The sequence below is a fragment of the Aythya marila genome, assembly GCF_965140915.1.
Source record: "Aythya marila genome assembly, chromosome: 3".
NCBI classification, from domain to species: Eukaryota; Metazoa; Chordata; class Aves; order Anseriformes; family Anatidae; genus Aythya; species Aythya marila.
Window position 1 is genome coordinate 117,150,567 of NC_139044.1, and position 27,747 is coordinate 117,178,313.

At 38.3% G+C, this 27,747-nt stretch overlaps 1 protein-coding gene across 3 annotated transcripts in view; it reads right to left on the reverse strand.

The window, feature by feature from the left end:
* Positions 1 to 27,747, reverse strand: part of MSRA (methionine sulfoxide reductase A) — a 270,384-nt gene that overhangs the window by 147,703 nt on the left and 94,934 nt on the right. For all 3 annotated transcript variants that reach the window (XM_082757572.1, XM_082757571.1, XM_082757573.1), the window contains one exon: positions 20,003 to 20,071. In XM_082757572.1, the coding sequence (XP_082613698.1) occupies positions 20,003 to 20,071 (69 nt within the window). The remainder of the gene's footprint in view (positions 1 to 20,002; positions 20,072 to 27,747) is intronic.

Consider the following 27,747-nt stretch of genomic DNA (forward strand, 5'->3'; position numbering starts at 1 on the left):
AGCTGAAGGCACAGCTGCCAGTAGCCCTGCTTCTCTTGGCCACTATAGGATTTGGCCCAAATTTCGAATACGATTTATTTAGTTACCTCTACAAAATCTGGAGAAGCCTAGGAAATGCTCAGCTGCTTTGAACTGAAATAATTCTTTTTCCCCAGTTGGAAGGAATAAATTGAACCTCAGCAAGTCATATATCTATATAATAATGCTCATTACATAGATTTCCGCCAAACACTAACTGTGTGTGATTGGCCTTTTCTCTTAAAAATTGTGCAGTGCAGTTGCTACAGCTTTCTGACTGAAGTCAGTCCAAGTACTGATATCTCTAAGTACTGAGCCAAAGAGATATTTATTTGTGCTGTGTGCACCTCAACTGTGGGGACCATTAATTTCTGGTACTTCACAGGCTGAAGTGGGTACTTTGGCTTCCTGAAAGGTCAGTAGGGGACCTTGGTAGGCACCATCATGTTCCCACTTCCTCAGTCTCCCCCAAAGAGAAGATAGGCATGTAGGCAACAAGGGAGCTCGGATGTGATCCAGCAGATCTCTCAGTTCAAACAGGAGATCAGAATATCCTGGTACCTCAGGAAAAATGTCCACTCTCTAGTCTAGATGCAGTGGTTGTACCCCTGGTCACAATGCTTTTTCATGAATTTATATAACTCAAAAGCATCAGACATCCAGAAAGTTAAATTTTGTCCTCCACAGGCAAATATGCCGGTCCCTTTGGCTTCACTGTGATTACAGACAAATCCAAAAGTAGCGCAGGATCTCAGAGTCACATGTAAAGTGAGTGAATGCAGCTTTGTCAAATATATTCATGCCTACGTACTTACACAACAGCAAATAAGGGCCTGAAAATCTAAAATGATCAAAGCTATGTCCTAATACGCACCAAGATCAAAATACCGCATGAATTACCTGAGAGTCTTTGTTTTGAATTTTCTCAAATTCTTGTTGAAAATCTGCAGAAAAAATCCAGATTCAAATTGAAATGTAATATCTTCTTTTACATAACACTGCAATATGTAGGACACTTTGGTGAGCCATCTGGATGCATATAGGATTAATGTTATCAATCAGAATTTAAAATAAAATTGTATTATTGATGTCTTTAGGGGCTTACCATGCAGCAACCACAGAATATTTGAGCAATCACAGAATATTTGAGATCACTGGAAAACAATCAACTAAGAAATGGTTGGGAGGAATACTAAAAAAAAAAAAAAAAAAAAAAAAAAAAGCTGAAATGGAGAACAAGCTCAGCTGAAAGAAATAAAACTCCTGGTGACAGATGGCATTAAGCGGATGATCTTCCCAGATAAGCGTTGGCTCTAATGCTACAACAGGGTTGATAAATATGTTGAACAGCTTGCCTGGGGCAAGTCAAACAAAGCCCTCGGCAAGAAATTTAAAATGCAGTTTGCCTAACAGAGCAACTAAAGAGGAATTTCTTGGCTCACCATTTTGCCAAGATGTGTTCTGTTCACACTGCATGAATTCCCAGAGAAACTGTTGGGTTTGCTTCGTTTTCCATAGGAGAAGCAGAAGCCTCATGTTCATTCAAATTAACAAATGCCCGGGCAATTCATTTATGCCAGTATGGTAGCTGCTGACATTCGAAGAGCGTGTGGGCACATGTGTGCGTATGTATGTATGTTTGTATAAAACGTGCACAACAGATTATTTTAAGAGGAAAAGAAGAATACCATAATAGAAAGGGAGTATTTTACTGTCAACAGAAAAACTGCCATGTTTTCAGCAAGAAAAATGTGAATAACATGTCATAAGTAAGACTTTTCAAAGACCCTATAAGACAACAGCAGTCAAACTTGGAAATGTGATAGATAGAAAAGAATTCTTAAAACTTATTTATTCAATTCATCATAAAAGAATGTTACAAGTCATATTTAATGTAAAATCAACAGGATTTTACTAAATTTGAAGACAATATCAAGGATGTTAATAAGGCACAAACCATAGCTGCCATGAACTTCACAGCTACACTAGGAGAGGTTTCAGATTTTCTAATTTAAATGCAATTTTGATCTTAACCAGTAGAGAGCAGGGATATACACATCTCAGTGTATTAAAATACTTTCAAAGATGGCCTTATTCACTGCCTCAGTATTTATTCTTTCCCCGTGCAATGGAGGGGAATATTTAACAAAAATGCTCACTGGTGAGTCCAAATAGTAAGAAAACTCCATCATCAAATTCTTCTGTTGGACATAGAAGAACAAGTCCAGAGGAGGCCCTGAGGAGGAGCAGAGGCTGGAGCCCCTCTGCTCTGGAGCCAGGCTGAAGGAGCTGGGGGTGTTGGGCATGGGGAGGAGAAGGCTCCGGGGAGACCTCCCAGCGGCCTGCCCGGGCCTGAGGGGCTGCAGGAGAGCTGGGGAGGGACTCGGGGTCAGGGGTAGGGACAGGACAAGGGGGGGGGGAGGCTTTAAACTCAGAGAGGGGAGCTTTAGATCAGACATTAGGGAAAAATTTGTCACTCAGAGGGTGGCAAAGCCCTGGCGCAGGCTGCTCTGAGGAGCTGTGAGTGCCCCATCCCTTGTAGTGTTCAAGGCCAGGCTGGATGGGGCTTTGGGCAATCTGGTCTAGTGGAAGGTGTCCCTGCCCATGGCAGCGGGGTGGAACTAGATGATCTTTAAGGTCTTTTCTAACCCAAACCATTCTGTGGCTCTGTGATTGTATGAAAACTCCTCTCCTCTAGTTTGCAGAAACTGGAATGTATGGACAACTCAAAAAATCATTTATGCTGATCTGAAAGTTTGTCATCACACACTGGAAAGAGTATATTAAAAATATTTAAAGAATATTTAAAACACTGGCCAAACTTCCTGACCTTTGAGAGATGCACCAGAATGTCCCTGCATCCATGCCACATGCATCCACCATGTAGATCACAGCATCACAGAACGATTAAGGTTGGAAAAGCCCTCCAAGATCACCTGGTCCATCCATTCCCCTACCACTAGCGTCACCCACTAAACCATGTCCCTAAGCACCATGTCCAACTTTCCCTTGAACATTGTCAGGGACGGTGATGCCACCACCTCCGTGGGCATCCATTTCCAATGCTTGACCACTCTTTCTGAGAAGAAACGTCTCATCATTTTCAACCTGAACCTGAAGATCTTAAAAACCATGCAACACCACTTCTGCCTGCCAGCTTCACCTGAACCCTTCAGGAGGTTCATCTTGGGTCTAAATTATCAGAGCTAATACTGCAAATGGCTTCTAAAAGTCAATAGGATGAGAAGTAGATGTTGGGAGAGTGAAGAAAGCCTACCACTTCTATGGCTCTACCTTTTTCTGCAGTCTTGGGGTACCAGCTTTGTTCCTAGTGGCTGTTCTGCATCTATTCTGCATTAATCATGCACATCATTTCCTTAATTAGGAGAGAAAGGTTAAAAAGAGTTGGAAAACATGCAGGATTCATTAGGCCCAAACATATACATACAATTCACGGGCTCTACCGCCCAGCTCCCAGAAGGACACCAGCATAGGAATATGCCATAGGAGGAAGCCTGGCAGCAGCCATTTGGATCTGGGGAACCATGTTTCCTGCCTCCTCTAGAAAGCAAATACTTAAATACTAATTCACATGCATTTAGCTCCTTTCATCCAAAAACATCAAAGCACTTCGCACACAATAATTAAGCCTCACATGAACCATAATTTATGAATTATTACTTTAAGTACTCCACAACCGAGGTATGAGTGGTCCCAAAGCAAAGCAAAGAATCCCTTTTGGAAAAATACCAAAGAATCCCAACTAACAGGTCTTTGTTTAGACTAATTTTTTTTCATGCTATGACTGCTAGTTGATAGAAACACATTTTGATAAAATGATGTATTTTCTAACTTTTTCCTTGACATATTTTTGTTCATTTATACTCTTCCATAAACTTGATCTAGATAAAATGTAGCAACTTTCATCTTAATCATCTTTTGGCAGTGAAATATACCTGTAATACAGTAATGGGGAAAATAAGACAAAATAAAGAGCTGCCTCCAAAAGTACAGAAAATGTATCTGAAAATTCTGATCGCTTGAACAAGTTGAGCCAGATACACCAACTGGTGATCTTGGCATTTGTTAGGCTGAGGACAGAAACAGTCAACATTAGGCACGGGGAAAAAAAAAAAAAAAAAAAAAAAAAAAAAAAAAAAAAAAGAGAGAGAGAAAGACAAATGTTTAACAATAAATAGATGATTCATTAAAAAAAAAAAAAAAAAAAAAAGTTCAATGTCTCACTCTTGAAGATTTCAACCTCATAAAAATTATCTTGTTCTTTGATTGAGCTTCACTCATGAAATGGAACTAATTCTGTTTTCTTGGTGTTGTATTAGTCATTGATTCCATTATATTTAGATGTGCAGATCTGGTAAAAATGAGATGAGAAGAAGGCTCCAGGAATTCAAGCCTGAATGCAGACTGTAAAAGATCTCTTCAAGGCCCCTTTCTATCATTAGTGGCATTGCTGTTTTCAGCAGCATAGCACATCACATAAAAGCCTTTGTCACAGTTTTGAATCCCATTGTGCTAGGTTCTGGGTAAAAACACAGAACAATTGGTTCTGGGTAAAAACACAGCAACCTCTCCAAAATTTTAGATTTCTATTTACAGGGCCATTCCATAAACATGAAGGAGAAGTGTCACAAATCATACAAATCATGGAAACCAATAAATAGATTATTTTCTTAATGTTTGCGGATTTGGGAATATGACTGAGTGAATGCTCATGGCTGGGAACAACTGGGTGTCATTTTCACATGAACAACTGAATCACATATAAAGCAATATTGCACCAAAAATGGATATGATCTGCAGAAAAGAAGAGCTATTCACAGAGTAACAGTCAGTCCTTAAGTGCAAAACATCCGGATTAACACTGCATGTCTTCCATGTCTAATTGGACAAAGGGCAGTCTTACAAAGTATTGTAGGCACCCAATATTTCTCGGCCACAATGATGATTTCTGAACTGTCCCATGGATCCAGAAAGGATTTGTGATAGAAAAAAAAAGAGCAACAGGGTTTATGGCCAAAATTCTGACAGCATTAACTATTTACTCTTTTCAATGTCTCTTAAAAAACAAATTACAAAATGCAATATGTATGAATAAAAGCATCATAAGCTCTTTGCACATCTTTGAGTTGTCCAGAAGTGGAACAAAATCTTCATCTGAATTAACACAACAGAATATCCAAGGATACAGTTAATTAATTACGCCAGCTTATGCACAGATAAATTGAGTCTAGCCACTTTCCTATCTACTTTGAAGAAGGGAGTAGTTTCTTAATATATTACCTTTCAAAAGTCTGTTAGGGATAAAAGGAACCTCTGGTACAATAATATGTGAAAGAGATTGAGAGAGAGCTACATGGTCCTATCATCAACTTGATTATTTGCTTCATTGCAAAGCATCACATCTTTAGTTCAGTCATTGATTTGAGGCTTTCAAATCATTTTGTGATCTTCCTTTGCTCTAAGCATTCCAGCACTTCGCACCAGAGATTCATTTTAGATCATCCTCGGTCATTTGACACACTTTAGTGCTCTGCTACTCAAGTAGAACTTGATGTACACATAAAATAAGAGATGTCATCAGGGCTGTGTAATCCATTTGATTCTCTTGAAACTGTATCTTTCATAAAAATTCATCTCTGCAATAATAGCAAAGCCTTACCCTTGTCTTGTGGAAAATCTCTGTAATCTCTCAGCAACCTCAGGGAGCTTGAAATATACAGAGGCAAAACAAAATATATTCCGCTATTATAAAAGCAAAGCACCACAAACATTTTCTTACAGGGAAAATAAGAATCACTTTTAGGGCTACACTGCAGAAAATAATAACTTGTTTACAAAGTTTGTTTACTGCAAGGAATAGAAACCTTGCTTTTTTCTTTTCTTTTAGGATAACTATTGCTAAGTTAAATTAACTGCCAACACACACATTCAGAAAAAAAGTAATGTCATATTACTTATTTTATCTGTAACCTTAGATTTCAGACTACAATAGAAAGCTGTAGGCACCCTGACAATTATTTAAAATTACAATCTATAATTGCTCAGGAGCAAAAAATAATTACATTCAATAACAAGCCAATTCAACAAATAGCCCTTTAGTCCTCCTCTCCCCAGCTCCACAGAAACATACCCTTAACCCTTTTCCAATAAAAGCCCAAACTAATAAATGTCTTCTGAGTGTACCTAGAAGATCATTAAAATTAATCTATTTTGAACCACAGCTGGCCTTAACGGAAATACAGAATTTCCAGGACTTATAGCCAATAGAATTTTGGTACATTCTCACTTGCAAAACAGAATACCTCTTTCCTATCCAACACCTAAAAGATATTTACTCTAATTAAAAAAAAAAAAAAAAAAAAAAAAAGGAGAAGATTATTATAGAAAAAGTAATTTATATCCAGAGGAAGAGAGGCCAAATGGATATGTGGTTAGTCATTCACCATTTATGCGGTACTTGACGTGCACTCATTCGCAAAAAAACACGGCAGTATCATTGTTGAAAATAAAATAACTGTAATAGTTAGTGAGGCAGTGTCTGCACTCCATTGATGCCTTGGCAAAGGAATTGCCATCAAGCACAGCAAAGTCCATGACCTGCTCCCTGTCCAACCCAGTGGTTTTCTTAGACATCCTCTAAACACCCGTGCCTTCTGGATGTGCTTGCCAGGATATTAAGCTAGAGGGCATCGTGAAGCACACAGGCTGGATTAAGGGCTGTAGTAGAATGCTTTTGCTATCATAAATAGCCTCACTAATTTGGAGGCTGGCTTTTGGGAGAGCCTCCAAATTTTGTTTCTTAAGGAAGCACCATGGTAGCTGCCAGCAGCCAACTAAGGTGGCAATGGCCATCTTTATCACGAGGTGGGATAGCAATCCTTTGAACAAGCAGAAAGAGGCTTATATTTGTATACAGCAGAATTTTGCCTTTTTTTTTTTTTTTTTTACAGGTTTTGAATCAACAAGTATTGTAAAAAAAAAAAAAATTGCAGTACAATATGCAACACTTACAACTTACATGGTCCACAGTGGATAAGCCTGAGATGCAACAGAATGAACGCTGTAGCAAAGTCAATCAGTTCTTACAAACCATGGTCAGAGACCCCTGCACAAATGTGTTTTGGATAACAGCAGCTACCCAACCAGGCCTGGCTAACTCAGGTACTGCAGCCACAGAGACAGAGCTGTGCTGCCCATGGGTGGAAGCCACACGAGCCCCCTCCATGCTGTGCCTTCCACCCACCTGCTTCCCAAGCATAGAGGCATCGACAGCTCTTGGACCCATGCCAAGCTAGACATGCATCCAGGAAGAGCTGCCTATGTTATGACATTGTCTGTGCAATCAGTCATTTTGCCTCCTTTGGGGAAAAACAGGAAAAACAATAATTTCAGGGGTTTTTTTTTGTTCTTTTTGATATACAACTTCAAAGCGGATTAGGTGAGGCTGCAATGCACATCATTTGAGAAAACTTTCCCACTGTTACTGTCCAGCTAAAAAGCATTCACATACATCTATTTATTATTTCTCATTACAAATCTTTCTCAACAGGGAGCTAACGGCAGCTGTGACTTGCATTTGTATGGTTTTCAACATCATTTTCAAGAACGACTCCCATACTTTCAAAACAGCACACAGGTTCTCCCTACAGCTTTAATTAATGGTAAAAAAGCTGCTGTGATATGATAGGTAATACCATACACATGTGATATATGTGACCTATGACATACAGTGCATGATGTAATAGGGATGCATTTCACCCAGGCACTGAGGGAAGAATAAGTAAAGGACAAACACACACAGTACTTACCATTACTACTGTCCTAGTCTCTGACATTTGCAGGATTTCCTGTGCTTGCTGTGGTTTGAATAACTCTCAGTGGATCTGTCTTCCAACTATTTCTCCTGGCCTCACTTCAAGGTGAGAAACCTTTTGTACACATAAAATCCGCTGGCAAGGAGATCCAGTCTTTTATTTGATTCCAGCTTCTCTGATTCATTTCAAAACTGGCTCCTACATGCATCTTTTGACAGCCTCTACTTCTTTTAAGGGAAGATATTTTGCAAAATCAACTTTTATGTTCCCCATACATACCATCACTTTGCAGGTCTCTCTTATGCCCCACTTTTTTTTCTTTCTCATACTGAATAGTTCTAGCTTACCCAGTTATTCCTTGTACAGAAGATGCTCCAGACTTCTGATCACCTTTTTTGCCCCCCCCCCCCTTTTTTGTTTTTATTTTTCAGTTCTGCTAGATTTCTTTTGACATATAGAGTGCAGAAATGCATACAGCACTCATCATGAGGGAAAACCTTTCCTATTCCACTTTCCAACAATGTATTGATGGGGAAAAGAATTGCGTGCATACTAACCATCACTAAATCCATATATTACTCTCCTCCACAAAGCTGTGTACATGCAGGGAATTTGGGGACAAGCTGTGACTGATGGAGTCATCAGCAAAATGTCCCAGGCTCACAGCAGGTTGCAGCCAGAGAATGCAACTGGTTAAGATCTGAAAGACTCTGATAGCCTCAGGTTCCAAGCAACATAACACTTCTTTAAGTTTCAGCACATGCTCCAAAACATTTTGGAACCACACAGTCAGTACCTTGAATTTGGGGAAAGTTATTTGTATATAATCAATAAGCCCGTCAAAGCAACTGTACTGCCTCAAGGCTACAAATATCTTTGCTTTACCCTTGGGTTTGGTCTACAGCATAATAAAGCACAAATAATTGTAGTCTGTAAAATACAGGGGCTTGAGATTAGTGTTAAAATGAGGTACTGGCAATATTTAAGCTCAAGATTTAAAAGAGTATGGTACAAACAAACCTTATAAAAATATAAATTTTGGCCCTCTCTCATGCACAGAGGAATTGGTGATGTACTCAAAAGTCTGTTGATGAAAGCAAAAAGAAAGGAGATATTAGTAAGAGGAAATCCATGTGAAAAGTTTCCAGCTATATGCAGTCTCCTTTGTCTGACAGTATGCTACCAGAACAAGTATAGTCAGACATATTCATGAATTCTGCACAGATGCCAAATTCTCACACTACAGTCAGCTCCAGGTGGCTGAATATGTCTAAAGCTCTGAGATGGAAAATGTGGTCAACAGCCTTGTTCTTCCATTACTATGCAAAACACATTTTACCCATGGCACTAAGGCACAATTTGGGTTATGTCTATGTGTGCACATTTATTTTTTTCCAAAAAAAAATTAAAAAAATTGTTTCAAACCTCTGTAAGACCAGAAGGACAGTGTTTCCATAGTATAGGACAAAATGTGGGGACTGAATGCTTTGGGGCATGACAGAAGAGAGCACATCAGGACATTAGAGGACATGAGACCAGCTAGGAGGGTTTTGAGGGCAGTAGAGAAAAGAGGGAGTGAAACTTCATTCTGCCTTACAGCGTGATGAGTGTGATAGCAGGATGAACTATTCCCATAAACACATGCAGGTCTCACAGCAGAGGAACTGGTGGGGTCTCATGGGAAGAGAGCCTGGGAACAAGTAGTATACATACAGTAAAGATGAACAAAACAGAAGAACACAGGTGTGAATTTCTGTAGTACACTAGAAATAATGACTGCTAACTACAGCCAAGCAGCACACTACACAATGGTTTGAAGTGAGACTATGCTAGCTACTAAATGTAAGTCCTTCTATACCTAAAAATATGCCCAGATCAGTAATGTGGTAGCACAGTAAAATGATCTTGATTTTATAGGTCTTTTATAGGCAAAGAAATTGTTATTCTCTTTATCTGCCACAGAGGATGACACTTTCACACTTGATCAATGCGAGTACAACCATCCTGATTCTTAAACACATAAGTTTGTCCTCTCTTGGTTTGTCACATGCGTTTCACTGAAATACATCAAGTTGCTCCCATCTTGCTGTGCAGTTGGTCTGTATTAGAGGCGCTGTCAGGGATTTGTCTGGAGCCTTGGGTCACACCGAGCTAGCATAAATAAGACACCAAAGATGGTGCTAATCGCATGCAAGAGATACAGATCTTAGATTTCCATCCTAGGAAAATGAGTCAATAAAAGCTGGGGGACCATTAGCCATGAGCAAGGCTCCATGTTATGCCTTTGGATACGAAGAAAGACACCTTGCCCTTCCTGCACCTATGCGTCTTTAGACTGTGTACCTAATTACAAATACATTTCAACATTTCGCTCAAGTTATATCCTTTTGACTTGAATGCGTGACTGCTACTACATAATTCATAACATGATTCTCAATAATTTTCAGTCAAGGTTCAAGCAGAAATGTGTCACACTAGGATTATATTATTTATGAGCATAATGTTGGATTTAAGCCAATGACACACCAATAAATTTTATCTCAAAGCTTGACATATTGCATGCTGTTTTCCCTGGCTCACAAACAAATAACTACGGCTGTTTCAAAATTACTTACAGTTCAGCTCAAATCAGATTTATTTATTATTTTTTTTGGTGATTAGTGCTTCTTATCTTATTTGAAAAACCGATCATATTATTTCTTTCTTTTAGATGTTGATGGGATTTTTGGTGATCTTTCTTCTTTCTTTTTACTTTTTTTTTTTTTTTTCTAAAGTCTCTCCTGCGCAGAGAGCAAAGCCAGGTGGCATTCTGCAAAAAAAAAACTGGAACAGAATTCTGTCTGACCCTCTAAAATGCTGGACTCTTCACTCTCTTCTGAAGACAACAGATTTTTGTGTGCTGTCCAGAAGAGGCAGAGAGCTGGTACTAGCCAGCACCGGTTGTCACCAAAGATAATCTTAATAATGTGGCATTACCCCAAATACAAGGGCAAATAATGCACCTGACAGGTACTGGAAGATAAGGGGCTCTGTAAGAAGTATTCAAGAAATTAGAAGCAATTCTCTGCTAACCGCACACCTGAAATAAAAGCCTCTAGGCTTCAGCATGCAGACCTGAACTGCATTTAGGTCTCTAGAGCTGGGTGTTCATGAGTTACAGAAGTGTCCAAGGGTCCCCGTTGTGGTTGGTGGGGTCTGGGGCTCAGTACAGACAAATAAAGGCATCTGGTGGCACCTGAGATGCCTTCAGAAGCAATTCTGTGCAGGACTGGCGTACGAGTGGCACATATGACAACCGGTCAACCTGTGTCCTTGGAAGCAGGAGATCAAGGACAATTTACAGAAAGTGTAAAACCAAATCTGGGCAACTGCATCCTGCCTGCCCTGCTGACCAGCTTCCCAAGGGCTGTAACAGAAGTTCAGACACCTATCTCACACACAGACACATGCACATTACTTCTAGAGGTCTTCATCTGCAGATGGCATCCCTAAACTTCGGTACCTAATACCATTTGGGATGTCCTAGATAATTCTATCTGGCTTTCATCTGCTAGTTCAGAAGAGCACGGATCTCCTGTGAGAGCTCTATCATCCCTGCCAGCCCCCTGTGGATGTCTCAAATGCCCTAGGATAAAATATTTGCAACACATTTATGCAAATGAATGAATTCCCTCTAGTTTAAGCTAGCTGTTTAGATAGCTTTTGACAGAAGGAGGCACCAACAGAGGGTGATTCATTCCTTTCTAAGACAGAAACTGTTATGAACTGACCTCCAGATATGATATCTCTGGCTAGGAAGGGATTCTTGAAGACCGCTCTGGATTAGATGCCTAAAATTTATTGAGATTAATTCAAGCCTGATGAGTTCAAAGAACTGATGAGATCAATATAAAGATTCCAGTTGGTTCCCCCGAGCTTCAGAAGTGTTTCTGAGCAAGTACTGCACAAGTATGTGAAGATTTTTATATCTCAGATTTTAAGCATAATATAATGATATTTTTTAAGATCACCAATAACTTCATCAGGAGAGAGAGAAACTCAACAAATGAAAATCAACAAAATCACACTAAATTATCCCAGACTGAGTAACTCAATAATAAGCAGTCTGTTTTGTTTTTTTAACATAGGACCCTAATTGCTCTGTCTCATATCCCCAGTTCTAAAATTGTCAGTCTGTGACAATGCCATTGTAAGGATAAATCCACTACAATATAAAATGCACTGAATGTCACAGTATGTCTAAAATTATCAAAACAACACAATTTTATGCCTCCAAAAACCTCCTTGTATTTTTTTTCCTCTGCTGTTGTAACTACTGACAATTAGCATCACATTTTTCATGGTTGAATAGAATAAAACATCACTATTTGATGTGTTTTATGTCTTGTCACCATGCTTTATGAACAGGAATCTAAGGATAAATTCTGATTGTAAATGTGTATGTGTGTATATCCCAGCACATAAACACACACGCACATATATCTCCCACAAAGCAGCATAAATCTGATGAGGGCATCCCCTAGTCATTAACAGGATAATTTACTTCTATTTCAAACTTAAACCAACTCAGAATGATGCCAAGCATATGTTCATCCCAGTCACTGATATATCCCTATTTATCATTGGCAAGAAATTACTTCTCTGCAAGGCTTTTGCATTGCAAAAGTAATCTAGGGGCTCTCTGCTGGCTTTTTGCATAGGAAATCAAACACATAAGAGGCAGTTCCTTCCACTGCAGATCACTGAGCCCTACCCCAAAAACCATGAAAACCAACTATGCCTTTTCTACTTGGCTCAGTGAGAAAGTCCCCAAAACCTAATTAAACGTCTGTTTTAAGGCGAATGATGTTGACTGAAAAGCTGCATCTGATTTACTCTTCAAAACCTCCAGATCTTTGCTAATGTGCAATACGCACTCTAAGTGGAAATCCACACAAAGCTAAATTCTTCATTACCTCAAGAAAGCTAAATTAAGGTAAACAAGTCCCTGACGGAAAAGGACAGATATTGTGTTTGAAGGCCACATTACTTTTGTTTTCAGAAGCAAAAAGAAAGAGATGTGGATCCTTTGAAATAAAAGAATGTTATGAAGGGTTGTACTGATCAAGGACAGTTTTCACTTTGCATTAAGGATACTTTATTGTCCTTTATTAGTGTTTATATATGTCAGGCAATATCCTTGGCAAAGACCAAGCAGACTTGTACCATTTTGTATTTATCTGGGTCTGTCTCGTATAGTGCTCTGCAATTGCGATGCACAGTGCTACCAAATCAGATCACCAGCACTTAATGCACTAGGTAAATGATGTGCTGTAGCACAACAGAAATTGAATATTAAGTTTTTATTTTCAAAGGGTTTCAGAGTTATGGTCATTTCTTAGTTTATCACCTAAGATTAAAATTTTCCATTCAATGCTATCTGGTTAGAGTCCTAAATCCTAAACAGGGAACATTCCCTGGCAATTGCTTACAGCTGAGACAACCCCTGAAGGTTTGACCAGCAAACCATAGCACTGTACATGTACTTCAGGCAAGATTACGAGGAACAGGGATGTTTAAGTGCCAATGGCAACAAGGATGACCAGGACTAGATAGTGGAGGCAGAGAACTGGGCTCTGTTACAGTTCTCTGGAAGAGGCACTGAAAAGACACTAGCCATAAGTCAGTATCTGGAGGATTAAAAAAAAATAAAATAAAAAAATAAAAAAGGAAATAAGCATATATTTATTTAATAAGCATACTTTGAAGGTAATCCTTTAGACAATCTTTTTCTGTTATACAATGTCTTCACGGGTTCATTTTCTCATTCTAGAATTCCAGAAAGTTCAGTGTCCATTTTTACACCATCTTCTGAACACAGGACAACTTTAACACTTCAACACTGTACAAATCCAGCCAATTAGTACACTTCCTTCACTCTTCCAAGATGTTGAAAGAGAATTAGCATAAGAAACATGAATCCCTTCTGGAAGATGTTCCCTCTGGCTCTCAATTCTTCCACAATCTGAACCTAGTAACATCTGGTAATATCACTGTAGATATTTCTCCTACAATTTGGGTCACAGCACACACACCTGTTTCAATATCATGAAGTCTTATATTCTCTTCAGATAGAGATATAATATCTTATGACATGTTGCATGGTTTAAAGATCTTTTCCTTTTCTGAGCAACAGAGAAAAGCTGTTTGATCTTTTCTTACCATCTAAAATAACAGTATTTCTCTTGGGGTCCAAACGTTGCTTCCTATGATTTCCTTTTCATGGTGAGAACAACAGAGCTCATTATAAAAACACAGTAATTGAAAACTGAGTCGGACCAAAGGACATCCTAACACACTTCGTTATCTGACAGCAGCCATCAGTAGCTGTTTCAGGAACAAGTAAAGAAAACTTATATACAGTGATTGTGAATAAATACATCATCCCACCTCCAAGTGATCGGCAAGATAAATATTAAATACTGTTGTCTGTTATTATATTTATCTGCTGATAATAACCTCACTGAATCTCATGATCACTTTTTTAAAGCAGAACACACACCACAATATTCCTCTACTGGTAAAGATTTCCCAAATATCCATCAGATCCACAAAGAATGAAAACTTGAACCTAGATTACTCTCTTCACTGAGGTTATAGAAACTATGAAAAGTGTGCACATGAATATGACAAAAAATAGTTAATCACAGGTTTAAAGTAGCTCCCTTAATTCTGAAGACCCAATACAAAAACCCAGTTCTGCCCTGGTCTTTCAGAAATCTTGCAATTATGGGACTGTGTAATGGCTTACACCAGAGAATTCTCTGCAATGGTTGCCAAGTATGTCTTCGGGTTTTAATTATAAAGGCCGATGACTTTCAGCTGAAAGGAGTAGCCAAAACATTCTGGATTGTCTGAACAAGAGAAACACATCAATAAGAAATGGAAATTATTTTCCCTCAGTTGAACAGTTGTCCTGGTGAAACCTTTATTGGGAGAGGCTGAACCATCCAAGAGCAGATCCCGTGTTTGGAGCTCAGCTCCCCAGCAGCTTGAGCCGTGTCGGGGCTGGACCATGTGGTGCTGCAGAGGCAGCTGAAGAGGCCACACGTCGAGGCTGAGAAAGGACAACCTTGGGGTAATGCTATTTTAGTTTTTAAATAACCTTTGGAAGCAGTGGGAATGCATAGGGACCTGAATCTCAATAGGTCATAAAAACTCAGGCAAAATACAACAATAACACGGCTACACAGAATTACTGGAACATGCTGCTGTCTATTAAGTGCAGAGCAGAAGGTGAACAAGCTTGGATCTGTCTGCCAATTCAGAAATGTCTGTAATTAGATCTTATCAGTTACTTAACATCCTACTTCTGTCTATATTTTGTTTACATCAAGAAACCAATTACCCCATTATTAGCCAGTACATGTCAAGCAAATACAACATAACATGGTCCTGTATTTTAAAAGTGCAATAGCTACAAACCTGAACTATTGCCAGGTTTTAGTAAAGGTAAGTAAGAGGTCTATGATGTACACACAATGCTTCCTTTTATGTGATAAAGATACCATATAAAGCACAGAGAATATGTAGTTACTCTGTGATAAACTGGAGTCTTGCAATAGCAGCAGTTGTTTAAGAAAAATACACACTTAAAAGTCAGAAACTCTGACCAGAAATGTTGCTGAGCATAATACAGCAGTGAATTTAAATGTGTGTAAAATATCAATTCAATGGCACTCATGGAAGTATTCATTCATTGAAAACATATGTTCTGCAGCTTTGAAGCACCTTTATCTTTGCATACACCTCCATCCAAAACTTGATTTTAGACTTTAAATTACTTGTTTTCCAAACATTATCAACCCCCTAATCCATGTTCAAGTTTTCTCTTTCCATTTGTTTTTTTGGTCAAAAACAGTCACTCTAGGCAAAATATTTTTATCTGAAAATATCTGTGGCCATAAAAATGATAGGAAAAAAAAATCTTGACAGGCATTTATTGAATCTCTTCTATTATACCATCTAAAACACAAACACCTAATACCCAGCATTACATCTGTTTTAGCAGCTGAAGTTGGGAATACAGCCCCCTCCTTATTTCAAGGGACAAAATGATTTTGATATAGAATTCTACAGTGTTTTCAGTGAGACCTTGTGCAGTGTCTACGCACCTCTTGTGCTCTTAGTGCTTCATTACTAGCTGGAATCTGGATTAAGAGGTCACTGGATGGTTAGCCTTAAAACATTTCCATTAAAGAGTCACCCTCACCCTTGAAATCTAGCTTTTTCACCATTGTAGAAACAAGGACACATTTCTTTATTCTAATGAACAATAGGCATATCTTAGGCAGCTGAGTGATGCTAAACAGACAACACAAGAATCTCAAGATCATTTAAATAGTCTGTTGAAAACTGTGAGGTTCTGTTATAAATGGGAAAGCTGCAGGAACAATTACCCGTGTACATTCACCCTGTACCTTGATCAAAACATGAAGTCATATCATAAAGCAAATAGCATAGCATTACTAAGAGCATCTCTAAGGAGGTTTTGCAGAAGATGGAGCTATATAAAGCAATCTAACTGCATTTTGCTAGCAGGTAAAAGGATTAGTGTTTACAACCCAGTATTACATTTTATATTGTATTTTTAGTGGCGAATCTGAAACCATCCAAGTAGTAGGAATATTCACTGCAAGTAGTGAGGATAATCATATGGTTATTTACTATCTTGCAGCTTTTCTAGACATTTTTAAGGAAGAGGGATTACTTCTTAGTAACTACTGCTCTTATGATAAAATCATAAGATTATTTACCATCTTTCAGCTTTTCTAGATATTTTTATGGAAGAGGGATTACTTCTCAGTGACTACTGCTCTTTGAGACTTGTCCCTGTGCAACCAGAATTAAAGGATTAAAGGATGTTACCACAGAAGAGATTTAAGAAGCACTCCCTTGCTAAGGTAGTCAGAGACACTACTCCTACAAATGACTAGCTCAGTTTCTTTTTCCTAGTTTATGGAGTCCTAAAATTAAAAAAAAAAAAAAAAAAAAAAATCCTGTTAAGGGGAACATACGTGGATAGGATGAGTAACAATCTGAGAAGAAGAATTACTAATGCATATTTTTCTTTGAGTGCTTCCTTGCATTCCCATTCACGTGGGGCCAGCAAGCACTGCCCCCTTGGAGGTAGAGCAAAAATGAATTGTAGCATCATTTATGAGAAAGTGACGCCAATGCCAACAAATGACAACAATTATCATCAGAGTCATGTTTGTATACTAGTATATTTCAGGTCTAATAGTAAACCTAAGAATACGTAGGTTTTCCATTTATTCACAGCACAGATGGCAGCAGCATGAGTTTTCAGCACCTATCCCAACATTTGCAATCACACTCTTGTGGAAAATGTAGGGCAATTTAAAAATGATATAAGTTATCAGGCTTTATAGGAATATAGGACTTCTTCAGCAATGATTACAGCTAGGGTGTTTAATTAGATTTTGAGCTCTTCCAATGAAATTCTGTAGGTAGTACATTAATTTATATGAAAATGTACAAACTGTGTACAATCAACCGTCATACAATCAATAGCAGCACTCATGCCAACAACCCGCACAAACACTGGGAAATTGGTCTAAGCATGATAAAGGAGATAAAGGAGGAGCTCTAACAATATAAATAGTGAGGACTGTATCAACATCAGACTGCACCAGAACTCCCTGACCCTGCTTGCTATAAGAAATTATTTAGAGGACAATCTCTACATCCATCTTAACCTTAGAACTCAAAAGGCAACTTAAAATCCTTTTTCCATTAGTTTGAACAAAACTATCAAACAATCTGTCATTCCACCACTCCAAGAATTTTTTGATGTTCCCAAAATCCACAGACAAAGGAATACTGGCAGGAAGACAGTACTGAATTAGAGGAACATTGAAGAGAACTTCAAGAAGTCATGATGATAACTGAATGGCAACACCCACAAACCATTTCTCCTCTAACCATGGCAACTACAGCAACGTTAGCACTACAGAGAAGTTAATGTTTGCTGTGATATTTTGCAATAATCAAATGAAAAGATAATTTTGGGGTGATAAATTAGTGCCTATGGCTAACTTAGCCCTTTGAATTCCACTCAGGATTGCTAAATATTTCAGATGTGAATACACCTCTGTTATTTGAAAGTAGATTAAGATCATCAATTCTTTCCAGACAGATACGTAAACTGTTATTATATACGAACTTTCAGACACTGCACAGGTTTTTTTTGAAATACTTACAGAGAGTCTTTTCTTTTTCTAAATTAGACCAGATCACTGCTGCTGAGCTCAGTGACTGAGAAAATACCACATTGACATAAGCTACTTTCTCCTGTAAAATACAGATTCCTAACCTCTAACACAGTAGGGATGATCAGGTTATCTCAGGTTATCTTCTGTATCGTGTAGGGAAGATAATTTATACTACTCTTCTGTTTATAGAGATGAATAATGTGTTTTCTGTTGTATAACCTCAGGAAGCATGTGGGGCAAATGGGGTGCCTGACAAGTGTCTAGGACCATATTGGGTGCCTGAGGACTTCCAAGTTATCACACAACAGAGCTATAGGAGACCTCCATCCCCTGGTCTGGCAGCTGGCAGCCTGGTGAGGCCAAGACATCTGAATCCTGTGGCTAGGCACCCAGCTAAATCTCCCTGTCCCTATCTAAAGACAGTATGATATGCAGATTGTCTTGGTTCCTTTGATGGTTTGCTTCAGTGTTTCACCTTTAGTTGCTGGTATTAATAAATTTTACCTAATTACTCAATAGAATGTGAAATACATTTTAGTACCTCTCTTGGAAACACTGCATATGGGTGTAAAATTGCCTGTTAAATTCCAACTCACTATACCCCTGATTACATATTTAAAGGCTGCCTTTATTCTTTTTGTTATATCGTTTTGGACATTTATATAGCATTGCTTCTCAGAATAACTGCTTTCATAGCTACATCCTCCATTTTTATGTATATCTTCCAGTTTTTGCTATACACAGAGTGTGACAATATTTATATGTATTTTATTAGAATAGGCCCAGGTCAAAAATAGTGTTGACTGCTTTATATACCTGCCCTGTACTTAACATAATTCACAACTCCATCAGACTAGATGATATAGCAGGTGTATCAAGTAGTATCAAGACTTACTACAACATCACAGATGTATAAATATTTAAGAGGATATAATAAATTTTCTAAGGCAGTTTTGTACCATCCTGTAGAAACTAACAGAGAATTATATCTTTTCTAAACAACCTATTCTTATAGCTTAAAACAGGTTTAGGAAATTTTTCATTCTCTACTACAGTAAGTTTTAAGAATAACTGTCACAGGAATGCACTTTTTTCTTCCCAGGTAAATTCCATAGGCTCACCCTTAAGGACTAAGATTAGCACATTCTGAAATGACAGCTCTGACTATTCCCAGATTTGCATGAAGTCCATATCTTAGAAAAAAAAAAAAAAAAAAAAAAGAAAGAAAAAAAAAAGCTAGTGGTTCTGACTTATTTAGGATGTCTGTTTCTTCCAGAAGTAATTCCTCATTTCTCCAGATAAATACTTTTTTTCAGGTTTTTACAAAAGGGCTCAAAGAATTACATATTCATGCAAAATAGCACAAACATAATGAAATCGAACATCTTCTCATTTACAACTGTCCACTTTTCCAGCTCTGTTGTCACTCAGTAAGAAGTCTATGGGATTATTCACAAAGTTCACAACAGCAGGCTTGGTTTGGTAACATGTAAATGGTAACAGCTCTGCAAGTACAGTAGATAAAGCTTTCTACCCAACAGTATGACTTAAGGTCCAGAAAGTCAACACCTTCAGCATTGTTTAAACTAATGAAAAATCTTACAGAAATTAACATACATAAAAACTTACTATTTGGGAGTTTGTATGATACAAACTAAGAAATCAAATATTCTGTTTGTATAACTCAGCAAAATACTCTCAGTATTGTCTTCTGGGGCATGAAGATCTCCCAAGATGATCAGTGGCTCTAGCTAATTGTAGTGATTATAAAATGGCAATAGAAGCCCTGACTCTGAACTCAATCTGAAAATAAGAAATTTAGCATGCAGTAAAACTATACAGCTTAAAGCTTTTATGCTAAAGCTGATGTCTTACCAAACATAGCCATCTGTGTTCCCTCTGGGAAAGGTTCTACCATTCTGTTTCCATTGACATGATGTTTATCTAGAAGAAAAGAAAAAAAAAAGTCAAGATGTAATAGAATATATAGTTTGCATGAAAACACAACTGTTTTTACTTACAATTCTATTGAAATCTGAAGTCTGTTTTGTCAAAACTCACCTGCACAATTCACTTAGACTCAGAGACTATGAAGTCCCGGATATATTTCTGAAAAGTACAGCTCTCCACAGATCCCAGGACATAATCTGCATTTCAATTTTGTGGTTAGGACAAGTCTGCTGATACTAAGGTAACACATGCACGTAGAGCACTATCCAGTAGCTATGACTGTCACAGGTGTAGCACTCATAGTGCAAGCAGACAAAGCAGGGAAATGACAATTGCCTGTTGCTGCTAGGACATGCTGGTGTTCAACAACACACTTTTTGATGTGAGCATGCATGAACTACCTGTATTTTCCACCCTGGTATGGTAGGGTGACCTTGGCTGGCTGACAGGCACCCACTCAGCCTCTCACTCATGCTCCCTCCTTAACAGGAGAAAACTCTTAATAGGATGATAATAGATGAAGTCAGGGAGATCACTTATCAGCCACTGTCACAAGCAAAACTGACTCAACCTGCGGAAAATGAATTTATTGACAACCAAAATAGATAGTGAGTAGAAGCACAGAGAGATTAAAACAACAGCACCCACTCACCCTCGCCTCATCCCAGGCTTGATTTTGCTCCTTCATTCCCAACCCTCACCTTGGCTTCACAGGGCTGTTTCTGACATTTTTCTCCTCACAGCCATGCCATGTTTTGCCCTGTCCTTTATACATGTTCACACGGGAGCCACCAGCTTCACTGAAAAGCCCAGCTGAGTCCTACGGTCAGGCCAATGGAGCCGGCTGGAACCGGCAGGAACTGACGGGAACCAACTGGAACCGGCTGGAACTGACTGGAAACATCTGGAACTGTCTGGAACTGACTGGAACTGGCTGGAAACAGCTGGAACTGACTGGAGCCAGCTAAAACTGACTGGAACTGACTGGAACCAGCTGGAACTGGCTGGAACCGTCTGGAATTGCCTGGAACTAACTGGAACTGACTGGAACCAGATGGAACCGGTTGTGTCTAGCACTGGGTAGCCTCAGCCTCTCCTCACAGAGGCCACCTCTGCAACATCTGTTTTACCAAACCCTGGACCTTTACAGCCAATTCAAACAGAAATCTGCTAGCTAAATTGAAAATTTAGGTGCCATATTGTAATGCTACATCCACTGTGACAGACCACACGGAGTTATTCCTGTACAGTAGTCACACCTTGGACACTTAAATTACTGCTGTCATTGAAAACCATAGTTACAGATCAAACATAACTGCTTTTCCATTACCAAATCTTAATCAAGAAGGGGAGAGGAGCATGAATTGCACACAAAAACGCATCGTGCAATGGTCCTCAGTGTGTTGGGGTCAGCAGCTCCAGCACCTTCCTGCAGTGCCTTCACACAGGACACTTCCTCTACACTCTGGCCAAATTCCTTCTAGTTTTCTTAGAAAACATGATGCATGACACAAAATTAACAAAACTGCATCTGCTATTTTCACTGAATCTGATAAACATGATCCATTTGAGGTTTATTTCAGTTAAATTATACTTTTCTAGTCTCACTGGCTACCTACTGTCAGGCAGAAGGACATTTTCTACACAGGGCTTTGGGAAAACTTCTGGGCTGTGGAAGCAGGCAGATGTCTATCTCAAGCTGCAGTTTAAGTTATACATCCCTCTACGGGTATACAAGAGAAGGGTATAAAACAGAACTCCTTCTATACAGAGTATTTGCATGAAATAAAGACTGAGATGTTCAATCATGCAATGCATGCAGGAAGATGCAATATTCTGGCATTGCTGGTGCACACAGCGGTGGTTTCTACACAATAAAATAGTAGAAGCCCACTTAGCTCTCTTTGCAACAAGAAGGCTCCCAGGGGCTAAACCCTTGGTTTCCAAACTTCTAAATAACTTATTGCTTACATCCCAATGTACTTCTCTTTCATCCCAATGTATTTTCCTCATCATAAAGACAATTCCTTGTGATAACATAGGCTGATCATTACTGTATAATCAAGGCTGTATGTAGAACTTGGAAAAGAGCTCTCCAAGCCCTGAGTAAAATAAAATATAGAGATCCACAACAGAATATTCCTAGTCCTTTTCACTGCCATTCTCACATTCATTTCCTGATCATGCTCTTCTAAGAGTCACTGTCAACAGTGTTGGAAATGAATAAAAAAATCGCCTGAACTGAAAATACAAGTTTCTGTCCACAGAATACTTTCCAGGGAGAAAGCCAAGAGATTTTCTCAGTACATGCATTATTTTTCTTCCTTTAGCACAGAACTTGGTGGGGAATAAAGCAGGTCAAAATGAAAACACAGGACTGCCTTACAAATTCCCTGAAAGCAATATTTTTCATTAGCAGGGAGGCATAACACAGTTCTAATCCCAGCTGGCATCAAACATTTATCAACAGAGAGTGAGGGGGGGAGGCAGGGTTATCTGCAATTGGAGCAAGAGGTCCCATGAACTCAATTGTTTGCATTTATGAAGATTGAATGCCCTGTGCCATACAAGTCAAGAGAGGGGCTTCAGGAAGGAAATTGTTGGGAGGTTCCAAAGAGGGAGTAATATGGCCAGTGCCACACAAGGTTTCAACCTCGTTAGCTATAGCTTGTATTACCAACATGATCTATAGCCATCTGAGATGAGCGAACAGTCAGAAAAATTATGAAACATCATGCAAGATCAAATAAACTAACCCTGCCCTAGTCTTGAGAGCTGCCTTCATTTAAAAAGTGAATGACATACATGATGTACGAAGTAGTTATCATTTCAAATGGTGAGGCTTTCAATACATTAAAATTAGTATTAAACTTTTAGAGGTTAGTAGAGTTTGAAAGAAAATCATATTTTCAGAGTTCTCAAGTCATCCTCCAATGCTTTTATACTTTTGTTTCAAAGATCTTAGCTGGATAAAATAATTAATTTTCCTGTCATTCATATTTTGGTTTACATTTTCTCCAGTCTTCCCTGCCCTCTGCCTAGATGCAGTAAATATTAATAAATAAATAAATAAATAAAATTTTAAAAAATGTACAAGAGTGTTCACAAAACATACATTCTATCTTAGGAAGAAAGAAATAACTTATAAGTATAAAGAGCCTCTCCAAAAAGCACAGCATTCAAACAACATTGCAGGCTTGTTGTTTGTTTGTTTTTTATGTAACAGTTTTTCGTGTAAAAATAATTAGCTTTAATTCTCCCCTATGAGTTGTATTGAGGAGCTCCAGAAAATCATCAATACCTTGGCCTGTTGGAACTGGAAAAAAAATAGACAAGCTTTCCATAACTTGCCAACAGAAACAATATATGGCTTTTCAAAGTCATTTCCAGAAACAAGGGCTTACAATATGTAAGACAAAAACTTTTACAGAGATGTTGAATGACTATCAGTGAACACTGAACTGGCTACAAGAAGTTAACTGCAGCTTCCTAGTGTTGAAAACAACATTTCTCACCCTAATATTGTCAGTATTTGTCAGGGTTAATGCTTCAGCAGAATACAACATTATCCAGGAACTTGGAAAAGTAGGAGGACATGGTTGTCTTTAAATCATCTTCTTGATCCTCTTAGCCCTTACAGCTTCAACAGAAAGCCAATTGGTAAGGAATAACTTTTTCTTTCTATGTTATTGATATTCAGGCTGTCAGCATTTTTGTGAACATCGCTTCACAACCAAACAACATGGGACTTCCTCTCAGAACTGCCAAATGCTGCTCCAGCCTCAACTGCAAGAATTCTCTTTTCCCTTTTTCAAACTAAGCCTGAGAGATATCTGCAACATATTTTGCTCCCCGCTGAACAGAAATAGTATGCACTGAAAGCAACACATATCCTGGAGGTCCTGACATTCAACTTTAGCTTCAGGCAAAATCTGCCTTAGATGTACACAGTGCTGGGCCCTTTCTCCTTAGATGCCCTGGATTTTTATTGAAATAATCCTTAGACTCCTCTCTCTATCTGTGAAACAGCGTAATATATGGAAAAATAATCAAAAGTAGTTTAGTAGAATAATCAAAAGTTGCTAAGGTCTCTAGTATTTCTTTAGCAATATTTAGTCTTCAAGCAGTTCGTAAAATAGTCCTACAACTGTCCTTTGCTAAAGATTGACTGAATTCAAGTGAAGTTCTATCCACACAGGTTAAATTCGTGGATTAGGCTATATATGTACTAGTAAAATAAACAAGTCATATTTAGAAACTATTTGAGAGAGTGCTAATTAGCCTAGCCGAAATCACATTAGACCCTATCTTAGCAATCTACCAGCATGGACAATCAAGTTCCAGTGCCTAGACCTGTTCTCTAGCACATTTTAATTTGTTAGCATACACTTCATTTATCTTCACAGTTCCATGTACGTCAATGGTATCTCAACAGTAATACATAAATTGAACAACAGAAGATGTTCAAATGAGAAAGTTTTATAAAAATATTTCCTTGCAGACCAGCATGACCTGGGCTCTAAACAGATTTACTCTTCTGCTAATACATATAAGCCCAGAGGAAAATCAAAGCTCCGTTAAGTAACAACTCTCTGCTTTTAAGTTACATTCCTAATAAAGTAATTGCTAGAGCATTTATAGCATGTATCAGACCTTTAACAGAATAGGACTTGTAATTACTAGAGAATTAAGTTTGTGCTTTTTTCTTAAATATGCAAAACTAAAGCACCAGTCTACTGCAGAGCAGATAGGCACTCATAGACAAAATCCTCTCTCACAGCAATACAGATGAAATTAAAGTTACACCAAGAATGAAATTAGCAGTGCAGAATGTCTATGGAGGGCATTTTGCGTAACCAAAGATATCTGAGAGGAACCCTAGGTTAAGATAACAGATGTCATTAAAGAAGATGAGTTCTCTACTTGTGGACCCAAATGAAGCAGCCTTAAAGAGATTTGGCTTTCACAGAATGCTGATCCAGCACTGAGCGAAAATGAGAAATTTTCTGCTCTCAAAACATTCGATCTCAAGCAATCATAACAGAGATTTAAAACATTTTTTTTCCTTAAGAGATTCATTTGTTCTTCATATTTATCTTCTGGTTTTTAAGCCATTAGGGAATATTTAGACTACATACCCTAACTTGTTTTATCAGAGTGGCCAGAAAGTTATTATTTTTAAATGAAAACTGAGATTCTCACATAATCAAATTAATCCAGGAGTAGGGGTTATATTTATACACAAGGACTGTTACTTTTCCATGGTAAGCACAGCCAGTAATTGAATTGAAAATAGCTGATTAACCAATTACCACGAGCCTCCTCCATCCCTACCAGCTTTTCTGGGCTGGGACTTGGAACACAGCTATGCCACCCGTTCAGCACAAGCACTATGGGTGCATGGGGAGATGAGGAGGAAAAGGGATAAGCAGTGATGAGGTGAAAGAGGCTGCTTGAACGACTCCTCTCCCCCATCTGTTTTGCCTTAGACACTTTTTCCTACACTTCCCTTCACACCACCACTATGGAGGTCTTTTCTCCACTGGCTACACCAAACACCCACTTGGCTGTCTACGTGGCAGTGAGGTCAGGGAGGAGCTGGAAATTTCTGACAGATGACAGAAGCAGCAGGTCAGGGGGCACACAAAGTTTATAAAGCAGTTATAAAAATAGATAAGCGGTTAGCATTTGCAAAAGTAGTCCGTAAGTCACAATATATATCATGAGAGTTTCAAGGTGGGCACCAAAGAAACATAAAAGCACTGCTCACTTTAGGAAGTGTTAGCTGAACATGGCATGCACATCAAATATTTAGTATAGTTGCCATATTCATTTTAAGCAAAAGTTTAGAGGCAATAAAGGGGCATAAAACTTAGAGCCAGGCCTGTGTGAAGTAAAAAAAAAAAATGCTTTCACCTAAATAGAGAGGGGTGAAGAAATACGTTCAGCACTGAATAAGCAAGTTATTTAAATGCCTTATTCTAAATTTTGGCTGTGAGATGAGTATGTCATCTGTAGTCACAACTCCACCTCTCTCCAGCACAGTAATGAAAAGTAGGATGACAGACACCACTTGAAATCTCTGCTCATAATGTGGAGACAGACTGATGGCATTTCACTGTGACCTATAGCTGGTATGTTCTTTTATTTGAAAATTCATTGAATGGCCAAGTTTAACTTCGGTGTCTGAGTTTGTACACTCCAGAAAGACCACAGTAAAATGAACACTGCAATGAGAAGATGTCAGATTCATTGCTCCTGTGATGGCTCAGAAAGCTTTACTGCTTTAGGAGAAGACAGAATTATCAGCAGTCTGAAAGCTGATGCAACAACAAATCTAGCCCGCAGCACAAGTGAACTGCTTTGTGAGAAGTAAGACATTCAGAAAAAGCTCCTCGTGGCATGATTGGTAACCCACTGCGAGATACACGGGCTATCAGGCCTGTTCATCCCCTACTGCTTTTTCATATAACACTTTTTACTGCTGTGCACCATCAATATACAGTACATAATTGAAGGCCAGTGGGTTCCTTTTCAGTCTTGTAAACAAGAAATTATCTAATTTTTATTTCCAGTGAAAGTCTGAAAAAATGGTGGAAGTCTGGAAGTGCCCTACTACCATTTAACATCTAATGAGTAAAATGGTAAATGTTACCAAAGATGAGAAATCCTAGGTGAAAGAAGACTAAGCAGTAACAAGAAGGAACTCACTGCCTGTGAGTAATTGTGTTAAAACAGGTCACACATGAAAACACGAAAACACGTTTCAGAGGAAGCAAAATTAGCCTCGCTTACCATTTTTTTTTATAAACAAATTATTTTCTTTGCAATATTTTCTAATGAACTAGATACAAGACAGTAACAAATGTGTTATTCACATTTTCAAGCTTAATACTTCATCAGTATCTTTAAAACAGAACTCCACTTCAGTACATTTTCATGTTATCTGATGAGAGTTTCATCATGCTTTATTCATTTCATGTCTTGGAAATGTGCCTAAAATGAAGTACCTGAATAAATTCCCTGATTTCAAAAACTTCTGGACTTTCAGAATTTCTATTACTTTCACTGAAAACCACAACTGGACTGCACTTTTTAAAAACAGGTTATTCATCTATATACCTAAACATGAACTCTGAAGCCTGACTTTTTAAACCTAAGAAGTTTCTTTTTTTTTTTTTTAATCTGTACTTTACTGCTGTTAAATCTTTGAACAGTAATTGTTAAATCTTTTTAAATTGCTAAATCTCTGATAAATCTTTTAACAATTGATTCATCTCATTTGAAGTCAATCTGACTAAATTCTGGTTTGAAAGCCTGGTTGTCACAGAGCCAGAGTCTTTCTTTTTTTGTCCTATCATTCTCAGTAGTCATGGCTGATAGCTTGATCAAAATAGTTATTTGGATTACTCTGTCAGTTATTCTAGGAGTAAGCTTGATAGCTCTTAGAGACAAAAGCATAAATGCAAAACTTCTCACCATCTGCTTATTTCATTATCTGGAAAATATTGCCTTTAAAAAGGTCTTAGTTCTCTAATATGATATCTTATGTATATGCCAAGAGGACTTATGCATGTACTATGTATTGAAATATGTCATATATGAGGATTTTATAAATTATACAAGGATAAGATTTTTCCAGTCATTAATATTGAACCAGATCCTTACTT